The sequence below is a fragment of the Rosa chinensis genome, chromosome 7 (genome assembly GCF_002994745.2).
Source record: "Rosa chinensis cultivar Old Blush chromosome 7, RchiOBHm-V2, whole genome shotgun sequence".
Lineage (NCBI taxonomy): Eukaryota > Viridiplantae > Streptophyta > Magnoliopsida > Rosales > Rosaceae > Rosa > Rosa chinensis.
In genome coordinates this window covers 7,719,398-7,732,034 of record NC_037094.1, presented here as the reverse complement: position 1 = coordinate 7,732,034, position 12,637 = coordinate 7,719,398, and the positions used below count along the sequence as shown (strand labels likewise).

The 12,637-nt window shown below is 38.3% G+C and overlaps 3 protein-coding genes across 3 annotated transcripts; 2 read left to right on the top strand and 1 right to left on the bottom strand.

Annotated features, from left to right (window-relative positions):
- The first annotated feature begins 4,283 nt into the window (after positions 1-4,283).
- Positions 4,284-5,219, top strand: LOC112176281 (RING-H2 finger protein ATL79). The gene has a single exon (XM_024314122.2). The coding sequence runs from the start codon at positions 4,448-4,450 to the stop codon at positions 5,123-5,125; it is 678 nt and encodes a 225-aa protein (XP_024169890.1). The 5' UTR covers positions 4,284-4,447; the 3' UTR covers positions 5,126-5,219.
- Positions 5,220-5,942: 723 nt separating this feature from the next.
- On the bottom strand, positions 5,943-9,284 carry LOC112176280 (actin-7). The gene is made up of 6 exons (XM_024314121.2): positions 9,167-9,284; positions 8,961-8,987; positions 7,906-7,979; positions 7,417-7,810; positions 6,646-7,259; positions 5,943-6,271 (listed from the first exon to the last, which is right to left on the bottom strand). The coding sequence occupies exons 3-6, from the start codon at positions 7,963-7,965 to the stop codon at positions 6,206-6,208; spliced, it is 1,134 nt and encodes a 377-aa protein (XP_024169889.1). The 5' UTR covers positions 7,966-7,979; positions 8,961-8,987; positions 9,167-9,284; the 3' UTR covers positions 5,943-6,205.
- Positions 9,285-10,946: 1,662 nt separating this feature from the next.
- On the top strand, positions 10,947-12,637 carry LOC112179176. Its single transcript, XM_024317518.2, has 2 exons — positions 10,947-11,265; positions 12,114-12,637. The coding sequence occupies exons 1-2, from the start codon at positions 11,026-11,028 to the stop codon at positions 12,345-12,347; spliced, it is 474 nt and encodes a 157-aa protein (XP_024173286.1). The 5' UTR covers positions 10,947-11,025; the 3' UTR covers positions 12,348-12,637.

Genomic DNA, 12,637 nt, shown 5'->3' with positions numbered 1-12,637 from the left:
GTCCAAACTAGTAGAATTTTGTGTAACTGACCTGTCGTATAACCCATATTTATTACAATCTTCCGAACCCGGTGGCCAAGGCGTTTATGATTGATACATGCACTAATGTACTATTGTACAGAATTTTGTTGAAGGCTGCCCTAACCAAAATCATTGATTATAGGAGCATGGGCTTTGTCCCATGCAAGTCCCCACTCCTAGCCTTCTATGCATCTTTGAACTTTAATTCTGATTGTGAAGTTGCCTCTGACGCTGGCAACTTCGGTTTGAATAGTTGATTTCGCGGGTTGTGAGCTACTTGTTATTGTTAACCATGAAAGTTCTGGAATTATGTGGTTGACTGGTACGCCTGGCTGCGAAGCCTGCAGCCACATATGCGACTTGTAATAACTGATTTGTACTTGCCGACTTGGTGCGTGACAAATCAATTCCCAAGTTCACTTACTCTTGTGGGCTTCTTTTCTTTGTTGGGGTTCCCATTCTTAATTAACGAGGCTTACGTAAATGAGATAACACAATTATAAACAAATTTAGTAAGTGTTTTCGGACAAACTCAATTACGTTATGACAGATTTCACTCTTAACAACTCTGTTATGCCCAAAGTCAGATTTTATTATGATAGTATGTCACTCTTAACAACTGTGTTGTATCTAAAGTTAGAATTTGTATGGCATTTAAAAAATGATGCGGAGCCTTAATGGCCTCCATTAGTGAGATAGAAAAGCAACGTTACCGGTATAAGAAAATGTTGATATAAGGGAATGTTAGCGACTTTTTTCTAACAACCTCCTCCTCTTCCATTTTAACCTTTTGATTTAACATATTCGTGACAAAAGAAGGTCGAAGCAGAACGATTGCCAGCATTATGGAATGATATGGAAATAAATATACAAGTCTTTTCATTGCGGATACCTGGCAAACCGAGTCATCAAGGATGGAGATGAAGATGGGACTTTAGAAGCGTCTTCGTCTCTATTTAAATCATTGAGAACCATCTCACTCTTTCCTCCAATAGTTCCAAAATATCGTATAACACTGGTTGTTGTTTCTGTTCTTGACAAGCTGCGATGTCTCCAAAATAGCGTTGTGATCAGCTTATCCACTCTTTTTACTTTTCAATATCTCCAGACAACTGTGACAAGAAGGTAAAAAAGCACACCGTTCTTCGTAGGCAATCAGCCAATTACAAAGAACAAAGACCTTTTGTTTGCGTAATTATCTACTCCACCTACCTCTCCACCTTATCATTATGATTATTATTGCTTTTTTAATCCCCTCAATCTTTTTCTTTGCAACTTGTTACATCATTACATCAAGGCTTCATTGAGAAACTTCACAGAGAGAGAGAGAGAGCGCTTCCATCATCGTCATCTTCATCATCATATCCAGAAGAGCCTCTCAATCTTTAGTGTGTTTTAAATGCAAGGAAAAGGAGTTCAGATATACATGAAGCTCAATGGGACCAATTGGATCCTCATGTTTTCCGGTTAATTTGATTAATATACAAACGAATCAAATATTTCTTTTGTTTAAATTTAGCTTTTGTTTTAGAAAAACAAGAAAAAAGTAAATATTTGGCACATTAATTATGAATTTTATAATCATAAGGGATATTTTTTTTTAATCATATTAACGACTAACTTTTTGTCAGTCAAACTTATGACCTCTTATTTACAAAAAAGAAACTTAAGTTATTAGATCAAATAGTATTTTGTGAAAAAAATTAAATTAAATTATAAGAAAATGATAAAAGATATATGTAAATGAAATTTTCTCACGGATCATTCTATGTTTGGAACTTTAGATATATATCAATATATGGATTCCGTCACTACAAAGGGGTTGTATGATTATGACTTCTTATTATATTGTGTTTCACTCTGCTGTTAGAAATCAGATCCTAAAACACTCAATCTCTTGACTCCACTCACATACACCCACTCCCAACCCTCTTGCCCTTACCCAGTTAACCCCAAAATCCATCCACTTTGAAATTTCTGTGAGCTTCACAAAATGAAATACTAAGAATATGTTTATGAAAGCGACAATCTAGTTATAAGTCTCCTTTTTTTTTTTTTTTTTTGGGAGAATGCTAGTTATAAGTCTTTAAAGTTCAATGGATCGAAGAAACATCTTGAAATTGCATTTTTTTTTAAATGTATCGGTCATAAAATATTATTTAGTGAGATCTAATCACGAATCACATTATTCTAAAAACTATTCAATTTGTAAAATATTTTAAATAAATTTTGAGTTTTCATAAAATTATGGATACCAAATCACATGCAACAGAGCGAATGTTAAGACCGAAAATTACAAACCCATTCACCATAACCAACTATAGTGAATCGCTAAAATTACATTTCCATGCTTTTCCTTGTTTTTTCTCTCTTTCTTATTTGGTTTTACTTCCTCTACCAAAACAAGAGACGGGTTGCAATCAACCGAGTCACTCTTGGTTTCCTACTTTCCTTCACCACTTTTACTTCTTTGTTTACTTCCTTTACCAAAAGTTCAACTCTACACTTTTGTTGTCTGAAATATCCGATACTAAAACACTCAAGAACTCTCGAACTCCACTGAGTCCACTCTGCTCCCAACTCTCTTTCCCTCAACCCTCATATCCATAACTTCCAAATCACTGTGTGCTTCACCAGATCAAATATTAAGAACTTTAGCGATAATGATACCCTAATTGTAACCCTTAATGCCTAGAAAGTAAAAGACAACCTTGAATTTTTCTTTTTCTTATAAAATTATCGGTTATTAATATTATATAATGAAATCTAACGACAACTTATATGATTAAAAAAATTCATTAATTTCTGAAAAAAAAATGTAATAAATCCTAACTTTTCATGAAAAAACGTCCTACAATGAATGCCAAACCATGTGCAAGAAAGCGAGCAAAACATGGAAACCGAAATTTATAACCCTACTATTGCCACCAAGTACGACTATGTTTTTATCAAAATACATTTCCCAAGCTTTTCCCTGTTCTTTCCTCTTTGTTGCTTGGTTTTCCTTTCTCTAGCTAGCAAAACAAGACATAGTTTGCAACACAGTCGCTCTCTCTTTCTGTCTCTTTCAGATAGGAAAAGAAGAAAAATTATTGCTTATTGCTTGATTGCTTCTCGTCTTGAATTAGAATACCTTAATGAGAAACCAAGAATCAACTTAAATAAACACTCTTTTTTCCTTCAACAAAACTACGCTAGTGTGAAGTCAAAGGTTGAATTCCAAACAAACCAAACCCCATTCCTTCTTTCAGGAATATATTATTTTCCTTTTAAGAACAAGTATTTTTCTTTAAGAGTGCTTCGATTCCAAAGGAAAATGACTTTCTATGCTGTAGGGTTCGTTGTCTTGATCTTAATCTTTTTGTTTTAGTTTCTTAAATAGAACTTATTTTTCGATCGCTAAGAATTTTAGGTGAAATATCTGATGTTCTATACCAAAATTAGGTTCTATGCTCAACTCTTTGTATTTAGTGTAAGAATCATTCCTTTCTTTCTTTCTAAACCCTATAATCAGTCGTAAATTATAACTTGAGCAGAGACTTGTAGCTCAGCAATATTGTTCATTTTTCATAAGTAGTTAGTGTAATATTCCCACAAGTAAATGTCAAATGTCGAGATCAAACAACCAATCAAAGATTAGACCACCAAGTACTCACAGAACAGTAAGACTAATAATCTGGACTTTTTTTTAAAGTAAGCCTCAAATAGAGCTACTAAAGGATTTATAGTAACTCTCAAATACACGCAATTACCATAGTTGTGGACATTATTAATAGGTATGATAGATTTGTGCCGAGTCTCGAATTATTTAATACGGTATTAAATTTCAATTTAAGATAAACCTCAAATACATACAATCACTTACTTGTAAAATGCGTGATAATTTAGACTTACGGTAAATTTTAAAAACGCGTAACATGCATGGTAAATTCAAACATTATTACATTAGGTAGGTAAATCTCGAATACGGGCACATCATCACTGGTTACATGCATCAAAAATTAGCGGGTATTTTTACATCTGGACTTCGAAGTTCGAACTCTGCTAGAACGGATGGATGAGGGTAACTTTTCCTGAATGGCATGACCCACACATGTGAAAATCCATGAATGAATATAAGAACATGACAAATTTGTTGCAGAAGGCAACCTCAAGAGCACGTATGCATTTCTTGCTCCACCCTCCTCACTCTCTCTCTCTCTCTCTCTCTCTCTCTCTCTCTACCCTTATAAATTACCACTCTCTCCTCTCTTCTCACGCAACCTCTCTCTTTCTCTCTCTCTCCTCTCGATCTCCTTCTACTCTTTCTCTCTCACATCAAAAAAAAAAAAAGAACATTTCCCTTTCTGCAAAACTCGGGGTTAATTATCAAGAGCAGAGAAGCAGAGATCAGTTAATTATTTGATTAGGTGACACAGCTAGAAAAATGAGACCACCACCGAGAATACTACTAGAAGCGGCAGTAGCAGTAGCCGAGTTCAGCGGCACAGTCCACTTCTCTCCACCACCACTCTCCACCTCGCCACCTCCGACGCCAGCGCCATGCGTGGCTCACGCCTGCCGCTGGTGGCCCTACTCCGGCTCTAAAGAGTTCGAGGCCAACGCAGCCATGGTCCTCATCATCCTCCTCTCGGCTCTCATCTGCGCCCTCGGCCTCAACGCCGCCATCCGCTGCTTCCTCCGCGGCACTCACCTAGTGGAGGAGCAGCTCGACCGCCGCAGCAGCAGCAACCCTACCCAGACGCATCACGAGTTGGCTCGCGTGCAGCTCAAGACCAATGCGGCAGCGGCTCCCTGCTTTGATGGGGGACCCACGCTGGTGTACTCGCCGGAGATGAAGGCGGAGCTGGCGGGGGCAGCGGCGGAGTGCGCCATTTGCTTGTCGGAGTTCGTGGATGGGGAGGGGATAAGGGTGTTGGAGAGGTGTAAGCATGGGTTCCACGCGCACTGTATACAGGCCTGGCTGTCTTCTCACTCTTCTTGTCCAACGTGCCGTCGCACGTGCCTCCCTCCCTCCCCTCCTCATCCTCATCCTCATCCTCCGCCGCCGCAATCCACCGACGTGGAGGACCAACCGCCCTTGACGGAAATTATTGCTCCGTGAACGGCTCTACTGTACACTAAATGCATGTATGTAAACTGGCTGGCTTGAGTTGAAGCTTTTTAAATTCATTAATGGTACAATAGCTTCTCTATCACCTAATTTGCTCATCAAATAATGCAAGCCCGACATGAATGGAATTCCGATCAAGCTCAGATCAGATCGAGTAAGGCACAGACGCATCATTTGATAAATAATTTTGATAAATTATTAGCGTAAATTTAACGGTAATTAACCTTTTAAGTTCATCAGCGGCTCCACCAGAATACATAGTTCCACTTCCCCAGGTCAAATGTGCTAAATTAGCGTAAATTTAGCGGTAATCAACCTTTTAATTGTTCAGCGGAATACATGATTCCCGGTTCTGTTTCTAGTTAAAGGGTTGTCTCACTTTTGTGATATCTAGTATCTTTCATGATCAGATTTCCACATGGGCCTTGCAGTTCTCTGATAACCGTCCATTATTTTTCGGCTTTACGACAAGTGCCCTCGGTCTTCATTGATGAGTGAAAAACCAGAACTGAAGTCACGCGGGTCTATCCGTCTATGTGTGTTTATAGGGAAGACGAGTCTTCGCGATGGAGATTAAACGGTACGGTTTTGAGTGATAAATAACAGACTCCACATATAGACATCTGAAAACAGTACGATCTTGAGTGATAAATAACAGACTCCATATATAAACAACTGAGATTACATAGTTGGTATACGTGAACTTGCACTACTGCCGTGTACAGAAGAAGAATTTTCGGTGTTTATAGGGGTCGATTGATTGGTAATTTTCCAGTAGTTTCCATTGTCCCGAATACAGTGTCGGAAATGAACAACCTGATCAATGACACTATCATATTATTGTATTTCAGGAACCGAGAAAAGCAGTAAAGCACATACAACAGAAGCAATGTGGTACAAAACAACTGCATAGACTACTGATCTGATATAAGAACTAGTGCAGTATGAGAGTGAATGTAGCAACAAGAAAGAAAACAAGGTTACAAAAAGGAGACCAGGAAGCACACCATAATCTGACAATGCCAATTGAACCACACAATCCAAGGGAGAAACGACAATATGATCACATGTCTAGAAGCATTTTCTGTGGACGATGGATGGGCCGGATTCATCGTACTCTGCCTTAGATATCCACATCTGCATTCGAGCAAAACAACAGTGAAAATTGATACTAGAATCATACTACATAAACAAAATACTGCAAGAATTCATGAAAATAGAAGAGTCGGGTCATCTTAACATGCAATTTATGTCATAATTTGTCACACTTGAACCTGATCTTAAACGATAAGTAGTTCAGAACATGAGCAACTTATAGACTATCTTGTTCCGCCGGAATATCAGGAGGGGATTCCACTGGTTTTCCGATTATAAAACCTTAAAAGTCTCTTTAGTAAACTCACAGTTAACATCCAAGATTTTATATGATCAATAGGAATACTATCACAGTTCAAATTAATAGAAATCAGATATAGTAGATGTCGTCATCTGAGGAGCACTATAAGCAGTACCTGCTGGAATGTACTTAGTGAAGCCAATATGGATCCTCCGATCCAAACACTGTACTTTCTCTCAGGAGGTGCCACCACCTTGATCTTCATACTGCTTGGTGCAAGGGCTGTTATCTCCTTGCTCATCCTATCAGCGATTCCTGGGAACATAGTAGACCCACCACTGAGCACAATATTACCATACAAGTCTTTCCTGATGTCAACATCACACTTCATAATCGAGTTATAGGTGGTCTCGTGAATTCCAGCTGCCTCCATTCCAACTAGTGATGGTTGAAATAGGACTTCAGGGCAACGGAAACGCTCTGCTCCAATGGTAATTACCTGACCATCAGGTAGTTCATAGTTCTTCTCAATTGTGGAGCTGCTTGCAGCAGTCTCAAGTTCTTGTTCATAATCAAGTGCCACATATGCAAGCTTCTCTTTAATGTCACGTACAATTTCCCGTTCAGCAGTTGTAGTAAAAGAATACCCTCTCTCAGTCAGGATCTTCATTAAGGAGTCTGTTAAATCTCGTCCAGCAAGGTCAAGCCGCAGAATGGCATGTGGAAGTGCATAACCTTCGTAGATGGGAACTGTGTGACTGACTCCATCACCAGAGTCGAGCACAATACCTGGGAAATGTGTTGTAGTAAGAAAAAAAAGGTTATCAAAGTTGCTGTCTAAAGTTACTGTGGTCTATGTTCTCTTAGTAGTAAAGAATTCTAATAGAACAAATACTTAAATAGAGATCAGTCTCAATTTTTCAAACTGGTACAGCAAATTACATGCCTGTTGTACGCCCACTGGCATAGAGGGAGAGAACTGCTTGAATGGCAACATACATAGCAGGGGAATTGAAGGTCTCAAACATGATCTGTGTCATCTTCTCTCTGTTGGCTTTAGGATTGAGGGGTGCCTCAGTAAGGAGCACAGGATGTTCTTCAGGAGCCACACGAAGCTCATTGTAGAAAGTATGATGCCAGATCTTTTCCATGTCGTCCCAATTGCTAACAATCCCATGTTCAATAGGGTATTTTAAAGTGAGAATACCTCTTTTGGACTGAGCCTCATCCCCAACATATGCGTCTTTCTGTCCCATCCCCACCATAACACCTGTGTGCCTAGGTCGACCAACAATACTGGGGAAGACAGCCCTTGGGGCATCATCTCCAGCAAATCCAGCCTGTTGAAGAGATAATAATCAAGTATATACTGAGGGAATCTGAATGCTTGCCAGCTTTTCATACATTCCTACATGAAAGAGAAGTAAGCCCTTACCTTAACCATTCCAGTACCATTATCACAGACAAGAGGCTGAATGTCCTCGGAATCTGCCATTCTTTAAAGTAGCCCTGCATAGGAATAAGGATCATATGTTAGGAAACTAAAAGGCATACTACAGCTCATCAGCCACAGATCACCTCTATCAGCTACATTAACCACACCCACAATGAATATGGTTAGATAGTATAATAGTTAAAGACTTAATAGTGTTGCTATACAGTACAGTTGGGAATTGGTAGGTTAATTGTATGCGTAAATGTGTAACAACTAACAACAGCTCTTCATTGAACTAATGAGATAACCACTTGTAAGTTTTTACACAAGATAACTCTCAGTTATGATCTTCGACTGCACAGTGCCTACCATAATCAAATCATTTCAACAAAGAATATCACTATATTCGTGACATCAAGTTATTTCGAGACAGCAATAGCAACAAATTGTGCTCATATCATTAAGAAATGTCCAGATCATTAAGTAACTACAAGCTTGAAGTAAGTGCTCAGCATCGGGTAACCAGGCACAACTGACATCCTACTGCAAAACAACAGAATGCTGCCCTATTCCACAGTATAACCAACACAAAAGGGCACAAAATTTGAGCATAATTTCTAAATTCTTTCCAGAATTTGTATTTAACACCAAAAAATAGCCCCAAGCCGAAAACCAATTACACGTACAAATAACATGGTGAATCTTAGAAATTTCCATTTTTCTTGAGATACATGCAACCAACAATCAGCAACTTGATAAGCTAAGCAAGCTGAAGGAACTGGGTTCCTGAATTTCCTATTGTCCCATTAAATTAAAAGCTATGCAGAATCAAAATTCAATCTTTCACATGATCAAAACTGTGACAGCTGATATCAACCAAACTAAGATCCCATCAGATCAAAACACTCTGAAACTCAAACCCCAAGCAAACTAATGAAACCCCACAACTTCAAATCCAAATGGGTACACAAAAACCAATCACAACCCGCAAAAATCAGAAGCCTTTACAGAAATCAAAGAGAAAGAAGCAGTCTTTAGCAAGAAGAAGCATATACCTTGGGAGAGTTGGACCCGATGAGAATCTGAGAAGTCACACAAGGCAGAAACGTGCAGAGAAAACCAAAGAGGCAAACAGTGAGTGAGAATAATGGGAAGGAAAGTTGGGTAGATTCTGCTTTAAGATTAGACAAAGCTGATGGGGAAAGAAAATAATAAACAAAAAAAGAGAGTAAATAAATGGAAAAAAAGGAAGGAGCTTTACCAAAAAGGGTGGGACTGTGGAGCCCCGAATCAACTTTCCAGAATGTAATTTACAGAGAAAAAGAGAAAGAAGGCAGCTGGGATAGGAGGACTTAGAATTTTTCAATTTCTCTCAGCTTATGGCAAAGCGGTGGACTAGTTTGAATGTGCGGTTTATTACAATAAGCACAATTTTGAATCCCGAAATGTTTTAATGTTAATCATGGTTTAATTTTTGGTTAAGTGGGTTTAATCATGATTAACTTTTTAAAGTTAGTTTTAAAATATTGCATCAAATGGTCAAATGCATGCCAAAAATAACTTGGACACCTATTTATGCATTTTTTTCATAGTAATAGGAAGTTTTATAATGTAAAGTGTGTTGTAGATTTAAATATCCTCCGTATGTTTGTTATCTTTTTGAAGATTTTGAAAAGACGGATGAATGATATTCATGTATAAGTGTTCTTTTTTTTTCTTTCTCTTTTTCTGTTGTATACAGTATTGTTTGGTATCTCAAAACTATAAAAAGCTTTAAAGAAGAATACTATTTTTTACTATAACGAGAATGTTTTCGCCTAAAATTTTAGCTAAAGCAGAAATGAGTACAGTACTCATGGACTGTCTTCAGAAGTCTTTGATTGATGTAATTAGCAATGGCGATGCTCAATGGTCTGATCTAGACGACTACTTACAAACAAAATCTCGAGTTACTTAAAAGTGAAACTGTGTTAAACCATTTAAACCTTAGCACAAACTTATTTTGTTATGAAAATTTCATCGTAGCTAGCAAGCAACACATTTTGTGGCTAATAGCATACTCATTGTAGAAATAAACAAAATTACAGGTGAAATACAAATTATAATACTTTTGATATAACTTCCTCTACGTTTAATAATACTAGCAATTTGTAATACGACTGAGGACCTTTACAACCAATATGGGAAGCCCCCAAGCGTGAACACACAAGTTATACAAAAAACACCAGTTGTTAACTAGTGATCGACCATATTAGTACACCATGGCAGATTTCATCCATCAAGTAAGCATCATAAGAATTTCCAAGAGTTGAGATTAAATTAATGAATTATAAGTCTTTTAATCTCAACACTTAAAAAATTATTATAGTTACCACAAATTTCTTAGTCACCCGATGACAAGATAGACGCTATTATTAATTCGAAGAAGGGGGAGGATTCTTGATAGTTGATCCACACAAGGGGCATTGAAGTTTAGAGCTCATCTCAAACCACTTAGAAATGCACATTGTATGAAAAAAGTGTGCGCAAGGCAAGGGAACAACTCGATGATCGTTACTCGTCTCAAAATCCTCCAAGCATATAGAACAGTCTTTGCCTTTCAAACAAGCACTTCTCATTTTCTGAACATGATTAGAGCTTATAGCAATGGTGGGGAAGGGAATTAGACCATCATCTATTTCCATGTTAAAGGAATTCACGGTAATGAAATTCCTTACATTTGTAACCCCATCATCAATCGGATGAAGCCTACTTGATCTCCGAGTCGGCCACAAGGCCTTAAGCCATCTAAAACCCTTAAACGTCATGACCTCTTCAATAACAGTAACTATGGCAAACAGGGACGCCAGAAACCCAATTTATACACATCCTCCTCTGTTTCTCCTTCTCCTTCTAGGCAAACCCACCACAAGTAGGAAACGGATCCAAATTAGGAAAAGGGTCCTCTCTCCAGTTGCATAAAGAACACGACGTAAAAATCAAAGTCGTATTGTTCTGCACGTGAGCGGCACGTGACCGAGGGGGGGTTTTGTACCTCTCCCTAAAGTCTCAGACTTTAAACCCCTGACTGAATCTGATCCGACTCCGACTCCATTTTCAGCGAGGACCCAAAAAGGAGCGATGTGGTTTACTGGTCGTGCGATTAGGGCTTCTTGCAGTACTAATTGTACTGGGAGTGGTTTGATTAGAGCTGCAACGGCGTCGTTTGCGAGGTACTTCTCTCGGGAACGCGCAGAGAATTTGAGGAAAATCAACCCTAAGGTCAGCTTTCCGGAGGCGAATTCAATTGCTCGGGATCTATACGACGTCGTCAAGCAACATGGACCTATCACCATCCCCAATACTTGGGCTCAAGCCAAGGTTCTGCCTTTTTCTCCCCTCAAAGGATCCCCATTTTCAGTTTTGTGATACAAAATGTGAACTGTGAAGTGGGTTTTTTTGTTTTTTATATGTACGATTCTAGTAAAGCTTGCACATTTTTGCCTGAACCCATTTGCCCATTTTTCATTTTCAGTCACTTTGCTTATTGGAGTGTGAGATTTTTTCAATTGGGTGTGGGGTTTATATGCCCAAGATTTAATTTAGCTTCACACAACTATAAGGATGATATAATGGTGTTGTCATTGACTAGAGTAATACAGCTTGAACTGTAAATATAGGAGATTAGTTGATCATACTTTCCTGATGATGGAAGAGCTGGTGTTAGCTCTAGATTAGATAGAGAGTGGTTACCTGGTTAAGTGGAATTGCTGGATGGTTTAGATATCTCGGTTTGTTTCCAGCCTGATACCTTGTGTGAGATTGTGACGATGAAAATGAAAGTAAGAGCTTTATTTTCTCAATATATTTTGTTGTCTTTTAGTTCTCGAGCTTATAGTAAAAGCTTTTCAGGATGACCATACTTTCTTCTTGTTGTGGACTCTGAAGTCTAGACATTGTTACTCCCTAGTTGTTATATGAGATTATGAGGCTAGGGTGCTTAACCCTGTTTATTACTGCATTTGCAATGCTCAAACAGATATATTTATGTCTACTTTCTCGTTCTCTTTCTGCTCCTAAACTTGTTTTCATTTTTTTTTCAAACATCATTGACTTAATGATTATTGAAACTCTTCTATTTTGAAAGAAATATGGAGTACAAGGCTAGAATTGTGATTTTCTATAGGTTCATGTTTCTGATTAGGTCTTTTTGAATTTGAAATCATCAGGAGTCTGGTGTTAGTGGATTGAATAGCAAAACACACATGAAGATAATGCTCAAATGGATGAGAGGAAGGAAGATGCTGAAGCTGTTTCCCAACCAAGTTGGCTCAAACAAAAAATTCTTGTTATGTACACTGCCTGAAGACCCTCATGTTACTGAGTTTAGAACTTCCACCGCAGTAAAAGTGTTATCTAAGAAGCCTTCCTCCAAGAGGAAAAAGCAAAAGCAAAAGAGGTAGGTTTGTGTCTTGGCCTTTGTTTCAGGCTTGGGACCTGTCTGCATGCTTTGTATGATCCATTGCGATTTCAGTGCTCCTTTTGGTTGGACGCGAGACTGATCACTTAGTTTCGCGGTTTTGCCCCCTTTCCCAATGCATTTTTGATTGTAGTTTACTTGTATTTAGGATGACAAGTTGGAATATTTGGAATAATGTTGGTGGCAGATTTTATTTTGAATTTTAGCACGAGTGAATTCAATGTTTGTCTTACCATCACTCTTAATAGACTGTAGGATGGATTGCACAATCTA